This window comes from Corvus kubaryi, unplaced genomic scaffold (genome assembly GCF_017639235.1).
Source record: "Corvus kubaryi isolate FWS band 111438036 unplaced genomic scaffold, C.kubaryi_AGA036_p1.0 138, whole genome shotgun sequence".
Taxonomy (NCBI): Eukaryota; Metazoa; Chordata; class Aves; order Passeriformes; family Corvidae; genus Corvus; species Corvus kubaryi.
In genome coordinates, this window is record NW_024580672.1 from 20373345 (window position 1) to 20400803 (window position 27459).

At 50.1% G+C, this 27459-nt stretch overlaps 1 protein-coding gene across 5 annotated transcripts in view; it reads right to left on the reverse strand.

The window, feature by feature from the left end:
• Positions 1 to 1261: 1261 nt before the first annotated feature.
• The window catches only part of FAM53B (family with sequence similarity 53 member B), a 44729-nt gene continuing 18531 nt past the window's right edge, over positions 1262 to 27459 (reverse strand). For all 5 annotated transcript variants that reach the window (XM_042019545.1, XM_042019544.1, XM_042019543.1 and 2 more), the window contains 3 exons: positions 25811 to 25862; positions 18458 to 19176; positions 1262 to 5071 (listed from right to left, as the gene is read on the reverse strand). In XM_042019545.1, coding sequence (XP_041875479.1) covers positions 4748 to 5071; positions 18458 to 19176; positions 25811 to 25862 — 1095 coding nt within the window. In that variant the 3' untranslated portion in view covers positions 1262 to 4747. The remainder of the gene's footprint in view (positions 5072 to 18457; positions 19177 to 25810; positions 25863 to 27459) is intronic.

A 27459-nucleotide genomic window follows, 5' to 3' on the forward strand; every position in this document is an offset into this window, starting at 1 on the left:
TCATGGAAATCGTGTAATTATGTTCATGTTACAGATATTTATATATCCATAAGCTCAGGCAGTGTGTGCTGGCCACTGTCTGCATTCAGCCACTGCTCTCTGCAAGCAGGAGGTAAAGGATAATTCCAGCTCTGTTTCCAGCAATCCCAACAGCTGAAGACAACCCCGCTCACTGAAGGACACCAAAATTATGCTCCCTGTTTCTGGAGTGTTGGAACACTTGTTTTTCAGAGCTACCAGCTGGCCCTGGAGCTGCACAGCACCCCTTGGGGACAGCAGGGGAAAGGGGGCCACGAATTAAGTTCTAATAAAATGAACTACATCTGGGAAAATGACCTTAGTGCAATTTTTTGGTCTGTTTTTGCATCTTCTGTCCTCTGGGTAGTGGTTCAGCCAAAGTGTATGGTACTGTCAGCATCCACACACATGGAAGGATGCTGTAAACCCTGGTCAAACGTTCAGGCTGTGATGGATCACTGAGAATTTCTTTTTTATCCCCTAATTCTTCCTTTTTTTTGCTATTATACTAAGCCTATCACTTCAATCTGATTAAGTTGAGGCAGATAAACATCCTGCCATCTGTCATGAAACTTTTTACACTGTTTGCTTGCTGGAGGAAGTGCAGCCGTTTTCCTTTTTGGGTTACAAAGGCTGCAGGGAGAGAACTGCCCTGTTTCCCCAAGAACTTACTTAGCACCCCCATGTGCCCTTGGCCTGCTGTGGACCCTGGCCTTGCTTGAGTTTAGATTTTATTTTAAGAGGCAGTATATTCTGTCTGTCCTTAAACACAAAGAAGGAGGTGCTGCTTGGCACTTCAGTTTGCATTTTGTTGTTTCTATCTTTGGCTGTGTTACAGCTAAATGACAGTCTGGGGAGGAGGCATGGGAGATGTCCCCTCACCATGGGGAGGGTGCAGCATGTCTGTCTGTCTGCATGTGAGTATCATAAAATGTCCATTTTCCAGTGCAACCCATGGCTGGGACACCCTTCCTATTTCTAACACAGACACCCCGAGGGAGGGTCCTGGTTGAGGGCTTTCCCGACCCCCACCCATTTTTTGGGACAGCCCTTCCCAGCACCCATGGAGATGTCAAGGAGGTGCAGCCAAGAGAGGAGAGGAGAGGGCTCCATCAACCTCCAACCCCATCAAACTCCAACCACTGCCACATCCCCGAGGGGCAGCGATGTCCCCAACCCCCCGGACCCCCCAGACGCGCCCGGCCACGGGGACAGCACAGAGAGGCCAGACACAGGCCGGGGGTTATTGAACCAGGAAGCTTTATTTACACAGTAAAAGTAACAAGCAATTTCCTGAGATTGAGCTGCTCTAGTGCAATCAAGTCATGGAGGGGGCAGGAGCAGCCTTCTTGCCCGCCCCGGAGGGGACACCTTGGGCAGCCCCTCCCGGGACACGCACGGCCCGCGGCGCTTGTGCAATTGCCAGCGAGGCTTGGCTACTACAGGTCATAGCTTCAGAAGGCTTTGTTTTTATTCTTCTTCCCATTTTTTGTTTTGTTTTGTTTTCTATTTGGCCATCCTCTTCTTTTTCTTTCTTGAACACCAAACCCACACACGCCGCAAAGCACTGCTACAATCCTAGAACATCCTACATCAGTCTGTTCGCCTGGGCAGCCAGGAGCTTTAAACAATGCACTTGAAACACGACTTTATTGGCCAAACAGGCTATGCTAGCACGTGGAAAAATTACAATCTATTTTACAAACACTTCTTTCCGTTGGTTTCTTTTTTTTTTAATGTACTCTTTCATAGGGCAGGCTCAAAGAGCTACATCTGCAAAACACACAGCAAACCCCCGTGCGCCTGCTAAGACTTTCTGTATCAAAATCCTATTTTTTTTCAGGATGAAGAACCTTTATTGCTGCTGCCACAGCTTTGGTGTCATCCCAAAACGGCTGCTGCCCAGACTGGGTCACACCTTGGACAAGCAGCCACTTAGTCTCTTCACAATAATGAGCCTATTTTAGCTACCTAGCAAGGAATAACATCCCTTGTCTGCATATTACTTTAATATCACATTCTGGCAGCCGGCAGGGACTTGCCAGGGAATCTGGGGGGTTCCCAAAGCATCTGTGTAATAGGTGAAGTCCTTTACAAACCAAGAGCAGGACCCCCTGGGGATGCCCTGCTCTCCCCACAGCATGGGAGACGGATCTCCTGCTGCCGGGGGAGCAACACCACTTCTGACTCTACAATCAACAGGATGTCCCCTGAATCTGAGGCACATACTATATTATATTTAATATTTTTAATTACTTTATTTATATATATATTTATATATATATAAATCCACAAATGTTTTACCTCTACACACAGAGAGAGAGAGAGAGAGAGAGAGAGAGAGAGAGAGGAAAAAAAATTTTAAAAGTAAGGCTTTCTTAAACTGAGAATAAGTACATGAAATCATACAAACCCAACAAGAAATACCCAACAGAACACCACCGTGGCCTCAAAACTGTCGCTAACTGTAGTCTGTGCCTACGCCAACGTGCCCAGTGTAAGGCCATGACTCATTGGAGAAGCATTTTTAGTAAGGCAAACGGGTTGTGCTGAATGTAAACTGAATGCTACGGCTACGTCCAGGACAGCTGGGCCCATGGGCCACCTTCCCACTCTGGGGGGTTAGCATGGCACCAGGAGCAGCCCTTGGAAAGAAAACAGAAGCCCTTAGGAATTCCAGCCCTGGGGATGCCCACGTGAGAGCCCACCTGGAGCTCTGTGGCAGCAGCCCCACGTGGATTTGGGTGAATTTGCCCTTTTTTGCTCAGCTGAGGAGGTGCCTGTGGCCAGCGGGACCTGCGCACCCCGAGACCAGGATGTGTCAGCGGTGGGGAGGGATGGATGGAGCATCAGGAAGACTCAAAGCCAAGAACTGTGCTGTGAGGGTGCCACTGCAGGGGCACGGACAGAGGGGCAGCAGCCTGGGAAACACTGGCAGGGCTGGACCCTCCCAAAACTGAGTCTGAGCCCAGCAACACCTTCCACAACAGGACAGCTAAAAGTTAACCCAGGATATATTTTCTTCTAAGTGATGCATCAAGCGACACTTTAAAAGAGCTGGAGGATTCCCCAAAATGAAAAGACATCCCTGTCATCCCCTCCCCGAATATCTGGGGCTCGTCCTGCCTGCCTGGAGGGAGTGGACACAGCCACTGCCACCAGCAAAACCTCTGCAGTGCCAGGACAGGGGTAACAACCAATGGGTTCCACTGTGGTGGGAGATGCTGCACGCATCCCAAACCACGGCGGAAAAAAGTGCACTAACATAACCAGAAATGATGAATGAAACCTGTACCAGCAGCTCTCAGCCTTTCTGAGTTATGGACCCTCAAGGCATTGCCAGCAGGGGTTCTGAACCCCATTAAAAATGTCATGTCTTCAACTGCTCTTGGTATCAATGATTTTTTTCCCTTCTTGCTTTTGCAAAGCTCAGGAAGTGACCCCTGAGCTTGAAGGAAGCAACAGAAGGAATCCAGAAGATGCTGGAAGCCATTTGTACAGCTTTCCTAGAGCTTTAAACAAACTAACAAATTTAAAAAAAAAAAAACAAACCACCAAACAGAGGGAGAAAAGAACCATAGGTGTCCTTCTAAACCTGTTAGCAAGTGGACAGCTTATTTTTAGCAAAGAGAATTCATATCGTACAAACATAATGGTCACCACTTTATCTGTGCTTAAAAAAGGCACAGGAAGAGGAAAAGCTTTCAGTGCTGCTACCTGGATTTTCAGCCTTTTGCCAGCTGACTTTGTCAAGTAACCCCTCCACAACGTGCCTCGGGCGTGCAGCCCTTCACAGTAAAGCCAGAAAAAAGAGGGTGGCAGCCCTGCCCTGGGTAGCAAAGAGGGCACAGCTGCTGGTAAATGGGTAAACAGCCCAGCCCTGCCCAAAACAGGGTGTTGGGAACCCAAATGAGGGTGGCACCAAGCCTGAGTAGGGCTTTTTTCCCAAAAGGGTTCAGAGAGGGGGCTGGAAAGAAAAAAAATAGGGAAGGAAGGCATTTGAGCATCCCTGAGCAGCGCCCAGCAAGCACTGCTGTGGATGCCGCCCCACATGGGCCAGGGATCTGTTTAATTCCCCATCAGGAAAAGGAAAACTAAAAACAAAGGAGTAATAATCCAGCTCTTGCCATTATTAAATTTAAGCAAAACACTTCACTTGTGATTTCCTTCTCACGGCACTGCCAGGGACATGGGGAGCGAGGCGGGTGCTGGGGCCGCCCGGGATGCGGCCGGAGAAAAGGAGCTGCAGCCGCCCCGGCAGACACCAGCCAGTGCTCGGTTTGCAAATCTCAATATTCTGCTTTTCCCTCCCTTTCTCCAGTCCCAGGGGTGGTGGTTTCTCCTTGTGCACCCCTTTCTGAACTAGCACAGGTGGCACCTGTGGGAGCAAGGCCAGCTCCATCAGCTCCAACCCTACCCTGGCAAAAGCCATTTACTCGTGGATTCCAAGTTTTTGGCGATTCCCGTGCCTGGTTTCCCTGTGGGACAGGCACTTTCCTCTGACTGGCTGATCTCTGGCTACAGTAGTTACAAAGAATTTCAAGATTTACACACGCATGCACACGAATTCCTCTAAATACCTGATGAAATTTTGGCAAAGCTGCTTCATCCCCTCCAGCTGGCGGGAGGGGAGCAGTGACAGAATCCCACAAACTCGCTGGCAACGAGGAGCCCTCCACGGCTCTGCTGGCAGCCCCTGGACCCCAGGGCGAGAGGAGCTGCTCCCTCCTCAGTTGTTTTCTATCTGTTCGATGTCTATCTCGCCGTCCAGCTGGAAGAGGCTCTCGCTGCCCGTCCCGCCACTCCTCCAGGCCGCCCTGTCCTCCTCCTTCCCGGCACTCTCCTCCTCCTCCTCGCAGGACAGGTCATCCCTGCTGGCCCGGCGGTTGTCAGGCCTGGCCCGCGGTGGCTCCGGGACTGGGGTGCAGGCGGGGGTCCTGCCCGGCATCACCTCCGGGGCCGCGGTGGTCCATGGCTGGGGGCCCGCGAGCCGCTGGGAGCCGTCCTCGGCCGTGGTGCTAAGGCAGGTGAGGCTGTTGAAAGTCTGGCGGTTCTGCAGAGGCAAGTGCAGAAAGGCAGCTGAGTTAGAGACGGGGGGGAATTCTGAAGCTGAGATGGAAGTTACGCCAGATGAGCTGAGCGTCTTCCCAACCCAGCTCCCCCAGCCCAACAGAAAGCAAGCAGAGCAGCAGGAACACTCAGCTCACAGCCAGCAGGTCCCCAGGAGATGGGCAGATGCTGCAAAGCCCCACCTCTCCATCCACGGCAGGTTCCGTGCCTCTCCTGCCCCTGCAACAGGCAACAGCACCAAAACCATCCCCAGCCTACTCTGGATCGGTCCCTTCACCATCTTCACCCCCTGCATCACCCAGTTACGCAGGGCAGTACAGAGCTCACCGAAAATGAATGAACATTTCCAACAACATTTCCATTTGTTGGAAAGAGACAAGTTTCTCCAAGAGAAACTTCAGCCCTTCCTTTAAGTAGCTGGAGCTTGTGTCCTACTAAACCCTCCTCTGTGATGGATCAGGGCTGTTCCCCTCACTAAAGACCATGCAAGCACAGTTCTCTGTTCCCATAGTCTCCACGCCTGGTTACCTTGGCCAGAAACTTGATTTAGTTTATGTGCTGTCACGTCTTCTGAACAGTTTCAAGCTCTGAGAATGACAAGGAGCACGCAGGCATTCCAAACCCCCGGAGCAGAGCACGCAGAACCTCCTGGGGATGTTCTGGCCACCAGCGTGCTCACCTGCCAGGCAATGCCTTTTGCCCAGGCTGGTTTTTAAAAGAGCAGACTAACCCTCATTCCTGAGTGCCAATGGAAATAACGAGGCCATCCCAGTGGCAGAGTGTGTGCTCTGAGCAGGAGGAGACTGAGGAGGATCTCAGCAGCTTGTGGAGTCTCTCATCAAGCCAGCGTGTGATGGTGTGTTCACTTCTCACACACTTGGCTTGGACACATCCCATGGGATGGGCCTGAATGGGAACTCAACAAACACCTGGGAGGAAGGCAGCCCCCTCGCTAGCTGGAGATGTTCACCTGTTACTGGTCAGTTTTGGGTCCCTCATGACAAGAAAGACATTGAGGGGCTGGAGAATGTCCAGACAAGGGAACAGAGCTGGGGAAGGATCTGGAGCACCAGGAACAGCTGAGGGAGCCAGGAGAGCTTCAGTACCCAACAGAGCATTGGTGACACAGAGGGACAGTGCTGCTGCCTGTATCTGCTCTGGCTGGTGCAATTCAGGACCAAACACACAGCCTGAGACACAACCTTGCTCCAAAACATCCCCACTGGCATTCCCTAGGAATTAGGAACATTTGCTTGAGGCTTTTTCCTTTCAAATCCAGGTAAGCTGGGAGCAACTCCACCAAAATAACTTACTCCAGGCTGTAAATGAAGGAAAATCACCCATTTACACGGCCCCTAAGGGAGGTGCAGGGGTTCTGCATCATGCCCCAATCAGTTCTTAACAAATCAAAGGGCCTTGTGCTGAGTTGGACCCATGGACCATTGCCCAGAGGCTTTGGGTGCTGCACTACCCCATGCACACAGTAAAAAAAGTCATTGCAGAGGCTGCTCTATCTAAACAGAGAAGTTCCTGCTGCCCCAAGAGGAGTTGGCCACTGCCCAAGCTGGGGGAAGCTACATTACACATGGCCTTCAGTCTCTGAAACCTTCAAAAACCCACAAGCCCCAAGCCCGTGTGAAAAAAAGGGCATTTGTTCCCTAATTACACAACTGCACCCAGTCCTCACATCATGATGGTTGTATTTTTTAGATCCCAGCCATGCCTCTGTCTTCTGGGTGCTGAGCATGCAGCAGCTTCAAGCAGAGAGCTGCACGCTGTGGTTAATGGACAACTCATAATTACCACTGGAGAAGGCCCGAGGACATAGCAGAAATATTTCCTAAGCACTTCACAAAATTTGCAAGCATATTTCCAACAGTGATTTAGGCACTTGAAAAGCCTAGGTCTCCTGAAAGTCAACAGCCCTCTCAGAAGTGCAAATCCCTTCTACAAACAAAACTCTGGCACTTCTGGGAATGTTAATTTTTCTCCTTCTTAATCGAGCTCATCTCCTGGATCAGGCACTTCCCAGGGTCTGGTACCCAGGTGTGGACATGCTGGGCTGCTGCAGGTGGGACAGAGCACCCTGAGAGGATGGGAGATGCTCTGCAGTGCTTCAGAGGAGATGAGTGATCCCTGTGGTGGTGAATGAAGGAAGATGCAGCGTGGAGAGTAATTCAACAGGTCCACAGCACATTCTTCCCATCCAAAAGAAAGGTGTTTCCAAGCTTGGACATGTCTCAGGGAACAGCCATGAAGTTACTTGACTTTCAGGGAAATTTTGCATTTTATGGGACTTTGGCAAGACAACCAAGCCAACAGCCTCCTTCTCCCTGCTCAAATCCACACACGCTGCAACCCAAGCCTTGAGTCATTCCAGAGAATGCAAGAAGACAGAAAACCCCTTCCAATGGTCCCGGTGCTGCCGGCACTGCGGCAGCTGCTGGTGGAGGAAGGCCACGTGTGGAGGGTGCTGGGCAGAGGCACTACCTCTGAGGCAGGTTTGACAGCTCAGAAAGCAAGTTTTCACAGGCACTGGCTGCCCCAAAATCCCACAGCTCACCTTCCCGGCGGCTGGGGTCGGGAAAGTGCCCCCAGGACGGCGATCACCAAGCCAGCATTCCATGGGCTGGCTGTGGAACAGCCGTGGATCAGCCACCACCGTCAATGCAGCGTCTGTTTTCAACCCTTTGGAGTCCTTTGCTCACTTTTTATTTATTGGGTGAATTTAGCACGTGCTGAGGTGCTGAGCTGGCCAAACCGGGCAGTCAAGTCCTCCGCTGATGTCAGAAAAGAGCAGGGCTGGTGGCACAATGCGGCGCTTGTTCCCCATGGCCAGGCAGCCCTGGGCCCCTCTGAGCCTCTCCACAACCTTGGCCTCCAGTGCCAGAAAAAAAGGAATATCAGGCACCTCAAATCCTGTTGGTCTCAGGGAAACTGTGGGAATCCAACACAGATGGCTTTTGGGAGGTGTTTCTGGCCATCCTGACTTCACCCATGAGCATCTGTAACACACCTTACACCCAAAACACCTTTACTGACCACAGAGACCCATTTCTGACCATCTGAGGTGCTGGTTTTTCTTCCCCCAACCCTTCCCAAAGCTGCCTTAATCCAGCATGCTGGGCAAGCCCCCAGGGAGAAAATGAGGAGTTGCTAATGCAAGCACCTGAAAAATCATCTAAAAATATAAATAAGAAATGCTTGGACACTTGGAATAAGCTGCAGGGTTGCTCCAGAGAAAAGCCCTTCTTGCGTGCTGGTGACCAAGCTCAGGCTACTTCTCTTTCCCACCGAGTCTCGTGATGCTCCACACTGTGCAGGGACCAAGGCTACAATCAGAGAAGGCTGCAGAAATCAACTCACCCCTCACATCCATCCTTTTCCTCAGGTTTTCCCGCCCCTTAGGCACGTGTCCCCATCAGGGACGGGACTGGAGGCTGCAGAGCCCCGACAGCAAGCTGGAGAAATCCCTCAGCAACATTCCTCTGTCTGACTCTTCCCGTGGTAAAACACCCAGCTGTGAGCTCTTCCCCAAAACACGTCCCTGCAGACACAGTGGGTCTACCAGAACAAATATTAGCAGGACTGTGATCCCTGAGGTGATCACGGCTTTTGCTCACACACCTTTTATTTTCTTTCCACCCTGCCAGGTGATTGCCACAGTTATCCCGGGAAAGGTGTAACGCTACAAGCTGTCAGCAGCCCCAGCCCTACCTCCCAAGCTGTCATCACCTCCTGTTAGCACACTGGGCTACAGTTGCTTCAGAAAGCTGAAAATAACCTGGTGCCAGAAGGGAAGGGGGAAGCAGGCAGCGAGCGGTGCTGCTCCATGCGGGAATGATGAGCCTCTGCCAGCCCTCCAAGCCAGCAAAGTCACCTCCACTGGGGGATTCTCTGCCTGGCTCAGGTTTAAATCACTCTCCAAGGCAAACATCTCCTGTAAAACACCTTCGGCCTGAGCTGTTATCTTTGTATCATTATAAAGAAATGCTTTGGTTATTTGCATCACAGTAAATCCTGCCTGGCATTTGTGCCAGGGAAAGTGCTCGCCCGTGCTGCTGAGGAGGGCCAGGTGCTTGAGACTGGAAAATGAGATTGAAAAATGGGTTTGATTTGGTTTTTAAGCTCTGCAGAACTTCATTATGGCAGCTGGTGTGATTTGGGCCATGCACACACACACACACACACACATCACTTGGGTTCAAAGCTCTGCATTGCCTTTAAGGCACCCCCGATCTCCTCCAACTCCATCCCCAGGACGGTTTCCTGGTGAGTGGGAATGGAAGGGACATGAGGAGAGAGCTGCAGCAGGCACGGCTCAACCCTGAGGCTCCAACAACCAATTCTCCTCTTTATAACCAAGGAGCATCTCAGCAGCTTTGCCAACAGGTCCAGGCTACAGCACTGGCACAAGCACATTACAGGCTCAGTGATGCCCCAAACAGGCCTCACCAGCATCTCCCACAGAAGAAGCCTCTGAGCGATGAAGTGTTGGGAAAGAAATGCTGGAATACCTGAGGAAGGAAAACACAGGAGGCAGTGATGGGGGGTGTGAAAAGCAAACAGAGCCTGTGTGCCTGGTGCAGAGCAGAGCTGGGTTAGATGCAGTGTTGTCAGGGAGCTCAAACTCATCTGCTACTCTCTTTCCTTTAAAATTTTATCTATGGAGGCATTGAGCAGTTCACAGGCAGCCCCACAGCCTCCACCAGGCCAAGGTGCTGCAGAACGTGCCTGCAGCAGCATCCCCAGAACAGGGGATGGCTCCCTGCCCTGCTCCCAGTGGGTACCACATTCCTGCCTTGGCTTTCAGGGTCTGCCTTCCCAGCTCTTCCCTTCTCATTCGCTAAAGAACAACATTTACTCAGCCCCAATCCTCATTTTTCAATAAGCACCAGTGCTTACTTGGTGCATTCAAAGCTTTAGCAGATAATTTTGCTTTCATTCTGTTTGGTGTGAAAAACAGCTTTCACGAGCAGGCTCAGAAATATCTATTATCCTCCCAAGTCACTTCACACCACAGCATTAAACAAACAAAACAAAAAATAAAAAGCAAGAAGGAGGCTTTAAGTCATTAGTATTGATGCTGCCTTTGGAGCCTGTGGAGATCATTTGGGTTTACTCACAGTTCTGCTCTTGTCTTTGGAGATGTGTGACTGCCTCAGTGACAGTGAGGATGTTCAGGGAGATTCCGTAAGTGCAAAAGAAAAAGCTGCTGTATGACCCACCAGTGGCAATCCCTCTGGTGCTACAGAGCCCCAGGGAGATGCTGGAGAGACAAATTCCAGAAATCACGGAGAAATACAGCAATGCATGGAATCAGAGCAGTGAACACTCTGTGGCTCAATTGTCCCACCCAAGCACAGCATCCCACACGTGGGGACTCAGTCCCAGCACAGCCTCCCAGCCCCTTCCTATTCATAATGATAATTGGAGGAAACCCTCATTTCCTGCCCAGAACAAATATTTTCCCTAACAGACACCGAACCCTTTGCTGAGAGCTGGAGAAATCCATTTGCTCAGACAGGTCATAAGTGATCACTGTGTATTTATTTATTTACAGGCTGCCCTTCCCAGCCTTTCACCTCTGCCTTCTCCTCTGCATCCTCTTGGGATGTGGCAGGGCATCCCTGGAGCACTGCAGCCCCTCATGCTGACACACTCAGCACTGCCAGGAGCCTGGTGGGGACAGTGGCAGGGGACAGGGCTGCTCTCCCAGTGATGCTTTTGCAATGCCATGGATTTCAGTAGAAAAGGGTGAGCCCGAACCTGACTTGTCCCCAGAGCTGGCAAAACATCGGGATTTGGAGTGGCTCATCTTTGGGGAAATTCAGTGATCTGACTTGTCCCAAGTTAGGATGAAACATCACTAATACGGAATTATTCTTTTTTCTCAGCCCTATTCCATTTTCATACTTCATAATTTTCAGCATAGAAGTAATATTTCTGTTCTGCCACTGTGGTTCTCACTTCAAGGCCTAAATTAAAACCAAACTTCAAGTCACTGTTTCAGCAGCACTGCAAAGAGAACACCAGCCAGTAAAGGGATAAAATCATATTGTGGGTGACTGAAAATCCACGGTTTGTGGCACCTGCACCCACTGCCCCCACCTACAAAGACATCCTGCAAATCCAATGCAGACTTGAAATACACCTCACTTATCTGTCACAGCCTCGACCTCGGGCTAATCCTGAGCATCCTTTCTCTGGAAAGGAAAATAGAAGTGCCCTTATCTAAGTATTTATTTATTTATTATTTATTTAGCACCATTTCCTGAAATGCTCTGCCTCCTGAAACACTTTGGGAGAGTTTTGCAAGGCAAGTGGTTCCAGGTAACTCCCAGTAGCTCCTAACTGACCCAGTAGCTCCTAGAGTTCTGGGGGGGTTTTTGTAAACCATGAAAAATCCCTTTTGGCTTTTTTTGAGCCAAAATGCCACTTTTGAGCATGCTGACTCCTTCAAGGATGAATCTCTGTGCTTTCTACAAGCTGTTTTTTGGAGTCACACAGCACACAAGCCTGGGGACAGGAGGGTTAATCAGCACGTGGTGAATCAGATGTGCATCCTTGGGATACAATTGGATTTTGTCCATGTTTGGGACAGACACTGCCAAGCTTTGTTTGTGTTCCCAGCCCTGTCCTCCCATGTGAGTGTGAACAACGGGTGCAACACTCAGCCCTGCATCCCTGGGCCTCGTGGTGGGATGGAGCTGGGAGCAGGGGATGGAGGCAAGAGCAGGAGATACAGCCAGGAGCAGGGGATGGAATGGGATGGAACTGGGAGAGACATCAGAGCCCCTTCCTGTGCATGAAGGTGCTGCACTAGAGCTGGAGATGGACTTTGGACAAGGGAGTGACAAGATAAGAAGGAATGCCTTTATGCTCCTATAGGGCAGAGTTAGATGGGATTTTGGGAAGAAATTCTTCCCTGTAAGGGTGGGGAGGCCCTGGCACAGGATGCCCAGAGAAGCTGTGACTGCTCCATCCCTGGAAGTGCCCAAGGCCAGGTTGGACATTGGGGCTTGGAGCAGCCTGGGATAGTGGAAGGCGCCCCTCCCACCTTCAAACCAGCCAGTTTCTTTTGATCCTGAACCAAAGGCTTTTTCCCACCAAGCCACAAACTGACCTTTGCAGACTCTCATTCCTGTTTATTTAAAAAACACTGGGGCTTGGAAGCTGGAATCTCTCTCAGAAGTTACATCAATAGCAAACTATTTCCTGGGATACGTATGGAATTTAAAACCTCCAGTTTTTCGCCTATCATTGCGTTTGGAAATATTTGTCACCGGCTCGAGTGGGTGCTGACGCCAACTGAGATCACTGCCACCCCTCCTGCCCTCTCCAGCAAGCCTGAAAGGTGCCAAAACTCAAACAGAAAATCTTCTTATGTGAAAATTAGAGAATTTTACCACTCAAGGAAAGACTTGGGTGCTCAGAGAGGAGAGGTCCCTTCTCCCACCATGTAGTTTGGAACTTCTTCCCATTCAGTGCCAAGACCAGCCTGAAACATTTCAAACTGGTGGGCTGTTTACTTCAGCTCTGGGAGTGTACAGACTCTTTTGTGCACGGATCCTCATGGAAACTGCCATTATTCCAAAGTTTTGAAGGGAAAACAAGGCAGGGGGACCAGCCAGGCTCCCAGCCATGGTGAGCATCACACACTTCATTGAGTCTGGAGACCCTCAGGATCTCCAGCCCAGGCTGAAGCCGATTTTAACCCTGAAAACCACAAGAACCACACATGCTCATTTCAGGGGGATGCTCCTGTGATTCCTGGTGCAGATGACTCCATCCTCTGAAGGCACGTGCTCCTCGCAGGGCAGTGAAGTCACCCCGTGAAAGGCTCTGTCTGTCCAGGCAGCCAGGGAGCAACGTCAATGGTCCCCTTGTGCCCAGACCCTTCCCACACCAGGCATCCCTCAGGCACAAAGTCCTCTCTATAACTCACCCTCATCAGGAACACCCAGGGCTTCACCCTCACCACCTCCTCAGCTGGTGTCCACTGCTGACAGCACCCTCTCATACACCCATCCCTCACAGGGAAGAAGCCATCTGTGAACTCATAGCCACGGGATGCTCTCCATAAGCCATGGAGATGCAAGGGAATATTGTATTTTGATTGCCTTATTTATTCTACAGTAGCTACTCTCTGTCCCATATACTGCAAGACATTACACAATACAGAGCTTCACGGAGGAGAAGCACTTTGCCAGCTGCCTGGGAACCCTCAGTGCTCATGAGTACAACCTCTGTAGAAAATTAAATGGGTATTAGAGAGGAGGAAAAGACCAGGAATACAGGATTTTTAGGAGAGATGTAGTTCTTCAAACTTCAACTGCTCTGAAGGCTCACAGAGAAGCCAAAACCTTGTAGAGACATCAGAAATGGGGCAGGAGTGCCACCTCCACGCCTTCATTGGCTACCAGTGCACAGATCCCACAGCTGGGAGGAACCAATATCTCTCATCATGTCTGACAATTCCTGTCAGCAGTGCAATGCCTTATATGCCACTGAGATATTTGTGCCTTTCTTTTCATGGAAAGTTGCATTTTCAAACACTACAGCACCACCCTCCATTTCCAGCCAGGGCTACTCCTGTTCGGGGTTTGCGCTGCAGGGAACATGGCTGGGTTGAACAAATACATATATATATAAATATATATATATAAAATTAGAAAAATAGAATTGTTTGAGTTGGAAGGAACTTCAAAGGCCATCATGTTCCCACCTCTGACTTGGGCAGGGACACCTTGCACTAGATCAGGCTGCTCCAAGCGATATCCAATCTGGCCTTAAACATTTATTTCTATACATATTTTTATATATATATATATATACATACACACATATATATATAAATAAATTATCCATTTAAAAACCACATCTGTAAAAAGGATGGCTGTGTTTGGAACCGTCTTAACACAAATTGAAATCTCTCAGTGACCACCACATCAAAATTTTAGACAGCAGGAAGCAAAATGGGGAAGAGATAGCGAGGGCTTGCATGGCCACAGCCGGGCATCATTGCAAATTCCCACTCAGGGTGGCAGTCGTCAGTGTGAGGGACGTGTCATGTGTCCCCTGCAGCTGCCCAGAGCTTGTGGGAAGGAAGGCAATCTGCACACACCAACATCAGGGCTGGCCCATGGCTCGGCTTCCCGTCGATGACTCAGCCAAGCCACCAAAGCCAATGTTTGTGCTGCCACGAGGCACTCAGGCACACAACACCCCAGATCCCAGGAAATGTTCACACCAGGATGTCAGAAAGCAGCGGACGTGGAGGTGGGCCAGGGCAAGTTCCTCTGGAGAAGAACTGCACCAGATCATGGGAGAGGAAAACCCAGTGCGTGTCCCTCCATCACACAGCATCCCCGGCAGAGTGTGCTTTTATTTTAGAAAATCCATTTTCTCACCTATTTCACCCAGATGCTTCTCCGAGTGCCTTGCAAAGGGTAAATCCACTCATCCCTGCCAAAATCAGCCACCTCCTGTCACCTTTGTGACACTTCTCATCTCCCATTTATTTTAGATGTACCCACATCAGAAAAAGAAAGACCAGCTCTTTGAAAAACCTCCCAATTCATGGAAAAATTTGATCCCAGCCATTTCTGATCATGGCCTACCAGTACAGACACAGTCCCTGGGGCTGTGAGGCCAAGAGCACTGTGCCTAGGAAGGAGGGCAAGCTGTGAGATTCATTAACACTCTGAACAACTGCTGGGATCATGGAGGAGTGGTGTTGTCCTCCTTGGGCTTGTGCTTCACATGGAAAGGAGGAATAAAAGCTGAGGCTGGAAAGCAAGCCCAAACCCTACCCTGAAAGGAGAGGATGGTTCATGTCCTTGTGTTAAGGAGGTCAGAGATGCCAGGCCAGGTACCCAAATTCCTCCTGACTGGGGTGAAGAATAGAAACCAGCTTCTTCCCACCTCACCTGCCTCCAGGATTTGGGATAATTAAATGACACCTCATTGTCACTCACTCACCTGACTGAGGCCCCCACTGTTCGAAGGCAAAGAGGCACCAGGCAAAGAGTTCATGGGCATTTAAAAGGAGCAGAAGGATTGTCATGGTGCCTGTGGCTTTTAAAAATTGTCGCTATTTCAATGACAACCACGTGGATGGTTTGGTTTCTGCCCGAAGTTGAAGCCTGTCTGGTTTATGAGTAAATAATAGAGGGAGGGATATGGGCTCACCTCCCCTCTCTGGGCTATGGGAATTGCAGACAGAAGAGACACAACGAGGATTTTGAGGAATTAAAGGCAATATTTTCCTAAGTATTTTCCCTCCCAGCTTAACTTAGCTTAATTAGCCCAGTTATGTGGCCATGTAATTGCTTCCAGGAGAGGCTCCCTCCCCTCCTGCCTGGCCTAAATATCCCTCCTGGTATGAAGAAAACATTTCTTTCAGGTCAAATTATTTTTATTTTGATTATGGTACCGGATTTCAGGCCCGTAAACACATATGGTTACCAGCACAAGTGAAAAATTAACTGATCTGCTGCCAGAGCCAGAGGCTGACCCAGCACCCAGCACCTCAAAGCTCAGTTCCCACCTTGACATAAGCACCCAGGGACTCAGGGAATGCCCCATGCCTCAGCTTCCCCATCTGAAAAGCAAATCCTTTGTGGATAACTGGAAAGCCCAGTCTGGACACCTTGGGTGTCCTTTGCTTTGCCCATTGCACACAAGGTGTTTCTATCCCATATAAACCCAGACTTGAGCACACATGCACTCACACAGACACTTGCCATTATTTCAGCTCTTCCTCTGAAATCACCCAACTCTGCAGGGTTTTCTCAAGCACACTTATTCCCCACGAGGAATTCGTTGGTTTTCCCGGCATTCCCATCCCAGGGAGGGCTCTGACCGTGCCCCACCAAAGGCAAGAATGCTCCCCGTGACTTGCCTCATCCTGCTCGTCCCTCTGTGCCAGTCCTCCCACGCCGAGAGCCGCCTGCCAGCGCTGCTTTCCATAACCCCTCAGCTCTGAAACCCTGGCCCCTGCACGGATTTGCTTTCTCCCCACTCTGCTCCAGCCCTGCTACCCCACACCCAGCAGCACATCCTTGCCTTGAGGGGTCACCCATTGCCATGGGCACCTGAGCCCGGCTGGGTTTCCTGCCTGGAAACTGAGAATATCCATGGGACCTGCTTGGCCAGGATCCCACTGGGGAGCTCCTTAGTGATGCCGTTGTTGGTTGTAGCAACCACCGGGCGTTCGGCAGCGGCTCCGGCCACCCAGCCTGGACCAGAGGGACAGGAGGGGCTGCGAGAGGGGGTGCCCCCTGGCATTAGGAGAGACGCTGCACCAGGCAACCCCTTCCCCATTCCCACAGAGCTTGTGCCACACAGTGTGCAGCTTCCAGACCCTTTCCTTGCGGTATCGCTTCTCCCAGAGGATGAGCCACCCCAACACTGAGCAACGTGAGTGTTCAGGCATTGCTTTCTCACTTTGGAAGATGTTTTGATGCGGAGGACAGCAGCCAGAGAAAACACAACTATTCCTCAAGATGAGGGTTTTCCAGGAACATGGACTGAGCTGCTTTTGGACATCCAAGTGATTAGATCTTTTGTCATCCTTGGATCACCCACCCATGTCAAAGCCATGGCCATCCAAATTATAAACATAATTGCTGGACTCAGCATCCACTGGAGGGAAAGGGAAGCTCCTGCTGACCCTCAGGATCTCCGTGGCCAAGCCCTTTTTTTCCCAGCCAACAAACTTTCGCCCTTGGACTGATGCAATGGAGAAGCTGCCTCACAACATCCCCAGAGGGCAACAAAGGTCTGTCCAGCCAGAACCTGGACACTGTCCTCCTTCCCTGTCCATCACACCAGAGAAGCACAGAATGGTCTGGACTGAAAGGATCCCTAAAGCCCATCTCATTCCACCCCCTGCCATGGACAGGAACACCTTCCACGGGACTGGATTGTTCCAAGCCCCATCCAACCAGGCCTTGAACACTTCCAGGGAAGTGAAATGATGCTTGTCTGCTTGTACAGAGAGAATGAGAGGCAGCAGTTGTGCTATTCCACCCTGTGGCTAGTAAAATATAACAACACATGTACGTGGTTTTGACTGTCCATCCAGCTTATTATCTAATAAAATAAGCTTGGCATAATAAATGTTGTTGCTGTGATTTATGAAAAGACAAGAGCAATCCTAATGTTTTTCGCCTGATCTCACCAAATATGTGACTCCTTCACCCTTTTTATCCTCTAAGCTCTTCTGGGGGAGGAAAAGATGATCTCTTCCTCCAGTACCACTGCACTCCTTCAAACACCCTCTGCACTGCCAAGCACAGAACACCATAAAATATCATGTTCTTGTAAGGAGAAAATGCACACACAGTGTTGGATCTCACCCACTGGGTGTTTCCCAGCTGTTTCTCCATCCCCACCTGGTGAATTTCTCCCAGCAGTTTCCCTGCAGACAACAAGGAGATGCCTTGCACCAGACAGGCCACAAAACCTTTAGGGTAAACACTCCCAACACGGGTGACTCTGGGATGAAGCACAGCAGGCAACCACATGGAACTGAAACTATGGGGGAAATTCTAAGGCCAGCAGAAGGTGACAGCCCATCCTGGGAGGTGGCCAGGCTTCCCCTGCTCCCACAGCGAGAGCCCTGGGGCCTTCACACCCCTCATTATCTCCATCCCACACTCAGCTGATGGTGTCACTGACTTTGTGACTGTAAATTATTGATGTGGGAAATGTCAAATCATAGAACTGCAGGAAATCTCGTGAGTGTGGAAGGGAAACGTCCTTCAATGCAGCCTCTTGCTCTGTCTCTTGCTAATGTCCAGTCACTTGGTCCAGCAGGGAGAGGACCAAGGAGCAAAATCCTTGCTGATTTGTGCTTCAGATCTGTTATCTGGCTCTGTGCAGCAGATCGAAGAGGGAGGTTGTGCTCTGTCTTTGCAACGAAAATGAAACGTGATAACATCTCCAGAGTGGAAAATTACAGAGCCTAAGAGCAAGCAAAGCCCGTAGCAGTAAGAATTCAGCACCTGATGGAGCCAGGGCTGGGTGCCTTGGGGTGCTGCCTTCATCTCACCATGGCAGGCCCAGGGCTCATCTTCCCTGAACTCAAAAATGTGGGGTTTAACATATTCCTGCTCAAAACCCATGGCAGAAGGAAATGACAACACGGTGGACTCGGCATGCAAAAATCAGTGTGGAAGAGAAATGCATGAATTTGCTAAAGAAATCCATCTGGGAGGGAACGGGTGATTCTGTCCGGACAGAAGGACGTGTCTCCCCGTAACACCCACATTACCCCTCGTGCCACAGACCCACCCCGGAGGACGCCGAAGGCTCTTGAGCAAAGCACAGAACACCGGAGCCCCTCGCAGGGACACCTCACCTGGGTCATCTTGGCGAGGTCCAGCGAGGGCCGCTGCTCCTGGACCTCCTCCGGCCTCCGCCGCTTGACGCCGACCTTTTTGTCGTTGAGGACGCAGGGCTGGGAGCGGCTGCGGGAGAGGCCGGCGGCGCGGCGGCCCAGCTCGGGCGTGGAGGCGGGCGTGCTGCTGGCCGAGGGCGCGCCGGACTCCGAGAAGCGGTCGTGCGAGCAGGACAGGGACCTCTGCATGTCCACCCTGTCTCCGCCGTGCCCTCCGGCAGCCGATTTCCTGGGCTGGCCCCCCGGGCGGCCGGGCAGGGCGGGCTGCTCGCCGCAGAGCGGGTTGGAGCGGGCGGGCAGGCTGAAGCTGGAGCTCCGCTGCATGGTGGCCACGCCGTTGGAGTAGCGCTGGACGCTGCCGCCGCTGTAGCAGCGCCGCTTCTCCACCGGCGTCCACACCTTGGAGCCCAGCGGTCTCCACGAGGTCCCGCAGCCCGACATCTCATCCGAGAAGGACAGCGAGCGGCACTGGCGCTTGCTGGGAGGGGCGGAGGGGTTGCCGTGGGCGTCGCTGAGGCTCAGGTCCTTGATCAGGTTGGTGACGGAGCAGGTGCCGGCCGTGTCCCTGGGCCAGCGCGGGCCCTCCTCGCCCTTGTCCGACAGGCAGTCCCAGATGCTGGCGCCCGGCTGCTCGAGCTGAAGTGGACATTTCCTGCTGAGATCTCTCCATCTGTCATTTTCTGGTTCAGAAAGAAGGAAAAAAAAAAAAAATAAGCAACAAAACAACACGCACAGGCATTAGCGTTAATTAATTCTGCGACTCGCTTTCTACGTCCATAAACAAAAAGAGTAGCATATGGGACGTTTTCCAGTACAAATTAATTAACTCTTGGAATATGGTTTCCCGAACTGCCAGCAGAGCGGGTTGCGTGGTGTAGATGGAGAGAGAGACAAAGTGACAGTCCCAGCAGGAGCAAAACTGCTAGAAGAAGATAAAAACATGCCTCTGAATATTCCAGGTTGCACTAGCTAAGGGGAATTCAGCAGTATAAAATGTTGTGGCTATTTGTTATTTCTGTGCTAAATCATGTCTCAGATGTATGCGGTTTGTCCTGGGCTCCACAACTGATAATTGCCTGAATTTACAGCTGAGTTTAAAAAACATAGAATCGTTGAGGCTGGAAAAGCCCTCTAGGATCATCAAGTCCAACCATTAACCCAGCACTGCCAGGGCCACCACTAACCCATGTCCTCAAGGGCTGCATCCACAGGGCTTTTAAATCCCTCCGAGGATGGGGACTCCACCCCTGCCCTGGGCAGCTGTGCCAGGGCTGGACAAACCTTTCCATGAAGAAATCTTCCCTGAAGTCCAATCCAAACCTCCATTGGTGCAACTTGAGGCAGTTTCCTCTTGTTTTATTACTTTTTTACCTGGAAGGAGACCCCCACCTGGCTGCACCCTCCTGTCAGGGAGCTGTGGAGAATGAGAAGGTGCCCCCTGAGCCTCCTTTTCTCCAGGCTGAGTCCCCCCAGCTCCCTCAGCTGTTCTCATCAGACTTGTGCTCCAGACCCTTCCCCAGCTTCCCACCGATAGCCAGGTCTGAAGAGAGGATTAAGGAGGATGATCTCACTCCTGCACACATCCCCCTGACAACAAAAGAAGGAAGCAAGGCACCCTCCAGGCTGGGCTGCCCTGAAAAGGACAGGGCTCTCCACAGATACACCTTCAACACTCAACAGGAAAACCATGGCAGGACAACCCCACCGGCTGCTGCAGTGGAAAAAAGTCATCAGCCAACAGCCTCTCACCAGTGCCTGTTTTTGTCGTTGGCTGCTGCAAACAGAGCCTGGCCGTGCTGGAGAACCGTCGCTGCCAAGTTTCACATGATTGTATCTAAACCATGCAATATTTTGGGGGGCTTTTTTGGGTATTTCCAGTCAGACATCTGAAGGATGAATTAAAAGCCGTGCCCAGCCCGCAGCTGCAGGTACCAGCCTGGTAGGGAAGATGCAACAGTGCAGAACGCTTCCGACTAAGGTTTCAAGTCGGGAGGTCAGATTTGGGGCCCCTTGCACCACCCTTGGCCTATTTTCCAATTTCTCCCTGCCTTCAGCTGCTGCCACAACAGCTCCAGCCACAAGCAGCCTGGCTCTGCCCACACTAACCGCACGGCATTTCAACTGTTGCTCTCCTCATTTTAATAAACACAATGGAAAGTGAGAAATCTGTGCTAGACAACTCCATCTATGTTTAGATCTTTATTATTTTTCCTCTGCACTACGTTGCCAGCAGAGAGATTTCTTGGGTCAGGTCAGCAGACAAAAGAAACAGAAATAGAAGCTGATTTTTCATGGCAAGCTGCCACAATCCTCTGGCCGGAGACTGTACAAAAGGCCTTGGTGAGGAGGATACAGGACACCTTCCTCTTTCACCCCTGCTTCAGCACAAACAGCTATAAATCTTCCAAACCTGGCAAAGAAAATGGCAAAAGCACCACTGTCCCCGGCCCCAGCTTGCAATTACTTGCTTTTCCCCTTGCACAACGTGAGCTGGCACAACCTGGCCCCTCCAGGCCCCCAGCCATCACTGACCAGTCCCAAAATACCAGGTAGCCCAGAAAATGAGTTTTCAGTGCAAATAGAAGGCAGGTTGCCCTGAAACAAATTGAAAATAAGGTAGTCTAAGAGCCGAGGGTATAATTAAAGAATTCTAGAAAGCCTTATTGAGGAAAAGCTGCTGGTTTTCTGCTCAATTTTTGAAGGCTAAGATTCCCATCCTGTGCACGTTGATAACAATAATTGCACTGGAGCCATTAATTCTGCTGCAGTTAAACATGTATTCATTTTCTTAAATTACAAACCTCAGCCTGGTTCACCCTGAGGCAGCAATTTGTTCCAGGATAAAACCCACCACGAGAACCCCTTGGTCTGCCTGCTGTAAAACTCTCCTTTGCCTATTGGAAAACAAAAAGACAACCAGAGCACGGTGTAAGTGCAGCCTGAGGGGCTCTTGCCCTGCTTAAACAGGTCCTTCTTGGCTGTATGGGTCCCTGGATGAAATAGCATCTTACTTCTGGATTTTGACTTAAAACTGCAAAAGAAGCACTGACACCTTAACAAAACCCAGCTGTTCTCTCAAAAAACTTTCGCCACATCAAATGAACCCTCGTGGTGCTCATGGGCTGGAACCACATCCCAAAACTGGGGAGATGGGTGTTGTCCTCCATCCTTGAGAGCTTTGCACTGCCCCATGGAGAACAGGATCCACCCTCAGAGCATCACAGCCAGGTTTCCAAACGCTGAGCTCCAGGATTTGTGGGAGCAGCGCATGGACAAGTCAGGCACTCTGCAGCTCTGCGATGGCCCCGGGCTTTTTAAATGACTGCTGTGCTCCTCTGGTGACACAGAGTAAATTTTAATGACCACTCATAACCACAGAGAAGGGTGTAAAACCAAAACGCTGACACAACTTTAACTACAGTGACACAAATGTGCTGCTATAATATTTTTACAGTTCCTTTTTATACATAATGCATGATCCTTCTGCTCAAGTTTCCTCTATGTTCTTTTCCCATGAAATAATTTACATTAATACATAATTTATTATGGCAACTTGTAAAGCAATTAGGGGTTTCAATCAATTTTTCTTATCCTTTTTGGCAGATAAATTCTGTTTGGAACCTAACCCAAACATTTGTCTGCGCACAGGTGCACATCCAATTCCCATTTTTTTCCGTGTTGTTCAAGTTGAATTTTGGTCTCACAGTCCCTGTGCACAGGGGAAAAGGCAGCCTGCATTTTCCACTGCCCCCTATTTATGTTCAGGAGATAATTTTTAAGTGTGGAACGCATTTAATGGTTGTAATTAGCTGATGGCAGTGCCAGGGAGCTTTCCTAGTGCAGAAATAAGATGAAAATACGATGGGCAGATCTGTGCTTCAATGGGAAATGAAAACAACAGCCCCAAAATCTACTCGGGAGATTAAACACACCTGTGGGCTCCTCGTGCCAACAGCCTGCATGGGGGAGGGAAATGCCCGACCTCGACAGTGAAACGTACCCAGCTCCTCAACGGGATCCTCTGGAGGGGTGTCCCTGCTCCAGCTGCACCTCACCAGAATTCCCCACGCAGCTTTTTCTCGTTGCAGGGTGACTGTGTTCGAATGTGCACCAAGGTGCTCTACACTGACGGCCTTTCCAAAAACAACCCCGAAATTCCAGAAAACCCTGGTTTAGAAAGAGGAGGCATGCAAGCCTGGCAGGTGCTTTCAGGATGCAGTCAAGGGCCATCACCCCCATGAAGGGGCTCAAGGTTGGATTTGATGATCTTGGAGGTCCTTTCCAACCTTGATGATTCCACGAGGAATTTTCTCCTGGTTTCTTGGCTTTCCTCTGTCACCCACGGATGGTGAAAAGCCACTTCCAAGAAAGAGCTGTGCAACAGTGAGCCCGAGGCTGCAACCGTGCCCCGGCACGCTCGGAATGATGGTGTTGCCAAACATGGTGGAGGAGTGACGTGAGAGTGCCAAAGGACAGACAAGCTGACCTGCGTGCTCCATCCCTCACCCTGCTCTGCTGCAGCGCTCTAGGAAGACAAACTCTGAGAGAGCCCTCCAAGGGAAAATGGAAATGATGAGCTTTGGAAAGAGCTCTTCCCAGAGGATGAGTGCAGGATGTGTCCCTGATGGGCTCAAAGCCATCCTCCTCCTCCTCCCTTTTACAGTCAGGGCTGGGACTGGGATCCTGCATGCGCAAGCACCTTGTCACAGCCTCAATAAAACCCTGCCTGCAGCTTCCCTCAGAGATAATTTCTTGCTTACACAGAAAACAGGAGGTCACAGCTGTCAGCACACACCTACTGAGCTTCTCTTACTAGGTCAGGTTGGACAGGGCTTGGAGCAACCTGGGATAGTGGAAGGTGTCCCTGCCATGGCAGGAGGTGGAATGAGATGGGCTTTAATGTCCCTTCCAATCCAAACCATTCTGGGATGCTGTTACTTTTGACTTCCTGTATTGGAATTTTTCTGGCTTTGGGTGGATAGGAAAAGACATGGGCAGGGACACCTTGCACTATCCCAGGTTGCTCCAAGCCCCATCCAACCTGATCTTGAACATTTCCAGGGATGGGGCAGCCACATCTGCTGTGGGCAACCTGTGCCAGACCCTCACCACTCTAATGAACCAACTTTCTAAGATGCCACTTTTTCTAGTACAGTCACTGGTATTTTCACTGGGGACCTGCCATGGAGACTGCTGAGGAAGGAAAAGGGAAAAAAAGGAGGAAAAAAACCCCAAGCTATACATCAACAGGACAATTCTTTCACTCCTGGGTGTTTCAAGGACCCATCAAGGAGAAGGGAAAGCAGAAGTTGTTGAATTTATAGTTCTAGGCATTTCACCTTTAATCTTCCTCCAGGCAGAGGGCTATATAAAGATAAAACCCAACCTTTTTAGCAATATTATCATTTCACTGGCAGAAATATTTCTTACAAATCTAAAAACCAAAAGATTATTTAGGTCACCTTGAGAATTGGACCTAACCATGCATCATCCAATATATCAAGTCTTTGATAATGTTTACTCAGTATACTGAGTTTGGTTACAATCTATAATCCATTTTCAGATTCTTGCAGTGTTTAGTACCTTGTGAGGAAAGCTCCAGGGTGTGGCTGATGCTCTCCCTGGCAGAGGCTGGGCTTCCCTCTCCCCTGCTGCCCCATGGCCATGGGGTTCAGAAACAAGCTGCTTTCCTGCCCAAAGCTGCCCTCGCCCCAAAGGCACCAGAAAGATTCTTTTCTAAGATCCTCTTTTGTCTAAAACCCCAGAAAAATCAGGCAACTTCCCTCCAGACCTCCAGCATGCACAGGACTGTGAGTCCTTGCCTCACGTTGTCTGTGCTACCAGTCCAAATTTCTTTGTGTTTATTTATCTCAGTGCTTTCCACCAACAGGGCCTTGGCCCTGTGACAGGAAATATTCCCCCAGTTTTGCATTTCAATAGTAACTTATTTAAAAAGTCAAGCAAGTTTTGGTACTGGATTAGTCTGTGATCATGGCCCACATTTAGGGACATCAAGAAGAACGCTCAGGGAAGATGCCTAAAATGAAACCCAAGCCAAGCAATGCCCTCCACACAAGGGAAGGATGGGCTCCTCTTGACTGGGCATGACAGAGACCATGACAGGGCAAGCCAAGGTCAAGGAGGTGACATTCAGTTCCCTCAGAAGGAGGATAATTTGGCAGCCATGAAGACCAGCAGAGCAGCGTTACAAAAATGCAGAAGGCTTTGTAAAAGCTCTTAAAGACAAGCTGCTTCTCAATTAGGCAGAGACTCTGCATATCTGCTGAAGAGCCTGCCAGTGCCACAGTGCAAGACAAAACCATCTGATTTGGGTTCTTTGTTCCTCACTCATGTTTGAAAGGCAGGAGAGAGGGAACAGGCTGTCTCTATCCCTTCTTGACTTTGAAGCTTGTGATTTTCATCTGAAAAAACCCACAAATGCTCTGCATCTCCCCACGCTCCCAATGACTGGAGCTATCAGAGAGCTTGGGAGACATCTCCTGTCAGAGCATGTGCCCAGCTCTCATTAACGCTAATGAGAGTTATGTCCATGAAGAAAAGGGGCAGCCTCTTTGTCTGTGCAGGATTGGCTTTCACAGCAAGGAGCTTGGCTCAAACTTGACCTACAATTTTAATTGGGTTTTGAGGCCTCATCCAGTGAGTGGCTTCCCGCTACGAACGCCAAAGAGCACAACACAGCAGCACATCCTCTGGCACTATCAGCTTTTTGGGATCATTGGCCAAGGCCCCAATCCTCCATCCATTTTGGTGGCTGTTCAGCATAAAAATTGATAGCAAGCTCTGACATAAAAGGTTTCAAACATCTTATATCATGGTTACTGTCAACGGCAAAAATTAGACGTTTTCCTTATTGTTTGAGGTCTGTCCAACCACTTTGTGCCAGGTGGTAGAACATCTTAGTGATAATGCTGTTGTTTATTGCTTGCATCATGCAAACAGTCAAGAACCACAGTCATGGGCTGGATACTCAAACACAGCGCCGGACCCCCAATGTTTATAATCTCAGCTGTAAGAGTAACTCTAAAAATAAGCAGATGTATCAAAGGGGAGGGGAAAGGAGATAAGCAAGTCACTCAGCAATGGCAACAGGGCACAACAACCACCTCTGGGGAGGAGAGTGGCACAGGTGTGGTGGGGTGGGTGTCGCTCCATCCCTGCTGTGGGGGCCGACCCCAGAATCTTCAGGGGAGTGGTTTTGGAGACATCCAGAAGTCAGGACATCTTCCCACCCATTGCCACGAGGAAGCGGGAGCGGAGGTGGAGGAAACACGGAGAGAAGTTTCTATTACTTACCCATCACGCCACAAGAGAAGAGGGTAGGTCCTTGACTCATCTTTGGAGTGTGCTGCAAACAACCAGAAAAACTATTCACTTCCTGCAGACTCGACCTGGGCACCAGACACCACCCTGCCTCCAGCCTGGGCAAAGGAGAGCCTTCCATGGCCCCGTTCTGGCAGGGACCAGGGAACACACCCAGTCACCTTTCCTCAATGAAATCACCTCTAACTAAATGCTGTGCAGAGTCCTTGTCAAGGCCTGAGCTTGCAGATCAAGGGTCCTGCAACCAGTCCTTACCTCAGGGAAGAGCTGCAGCAAGGTCCCCATCCCCCAGGACCCAAAACTCTGGAGAAACTAAAATGGGAGCTCCAATTAAGTGGTAATCCTGGATTGAGCAAGAAAGCAGCAAAAGTGGTATCCTGAACCTCATCCAAGCCATTAAGGCCTTCCCATCTAGGTACAAAGCAGCTATTTAGCTTTTTTAAGCATATAATGTGTTTCTATGGCAAAGGCATCCTCACCTCAGCACTTCTGGGGAGTCTGCGCTCAGACTGTGCTGATTTGCACTAAAAATAGGGGGAAATGCCACTGTATGGGTACAAAATAATCCTGGTTGCTTTTTACATTCTTTTTTTCCCAAGAATTTTCCTCTTGACAGCATAAGAGACACCATCAGACTTCTAAAAATGAGCATGGATGGGTTCACATATAATAAATCAATATGTTGTCCACAGCTGCATGCCATTTCAGCCATGCCTGCAAAAACACACGTTCATACGAATTGTTCCTTTATTATCCCTAAAAATATCCATATTCTGGCTTCTGAAGTGTCTATCCTGGCAACACCATCCCATCTGACTGAGGCTTTATATCATCTGAGGGAAGCACCAGCACGGCGTCCACGTTCATCTGCATTGCCATAATTGTGTTTTATCTGGCGTTAGGCCACTGCACTCACACCTTCCCTCCTGAGCCATGTTTTATATGTGCCTGCTCACATTAGCTATGGAATCTCAGAATGGTTTGGGTTGGAAAGGACCTTAAAGCCATCCAGTTCCACCTGGGCAGGGACACCTTCCACTATCCCAGGTTGTTGCAAGCCCCATCCAACCTGGCCTTGGACACTTCCAGGGATGGGGCACCCACAGCTTCTCTGTGCCAGCATCACCAGTGCATAATGAGAATAATAATAATAATAATAACAAACAACCAAATGATGGCACCTGAGCAATCCAATAAAGGATCCCACTTCATACACAGAATGCTGGAAATACTGAATATAGAGGGATAGGGAGGCTTAAAAGAACTCTGGGGTGTAGATGTGGAGAAGGTAAATAAGGGTCAGTCACCTTTGGAGCGTGTGCCACTTTTCTAGGCAGAGTAGGGATATCTCCATCTGTCAAGCCCCACCTTATGATGCATCAGCAGAATTAATCAGGAGGCACAGAGGACAGGCAGCTGTCTCCAAGGAGCAGCCGAAGTGGGGCAAAGATGGAAGTGGGACAAGCCCCAGAGAAGGCAGGGGCTGTGCCAGTGCACATCTGTGTGCCAGCCCTAGAGACCAGACACTGTCTGCAAATGCAGGAGGGAGAGAAATCTGACATATGTCCCATATTGAGTATAATTACCATTTTGTAAGAATTTTGTCTTTATACCAAACTGGG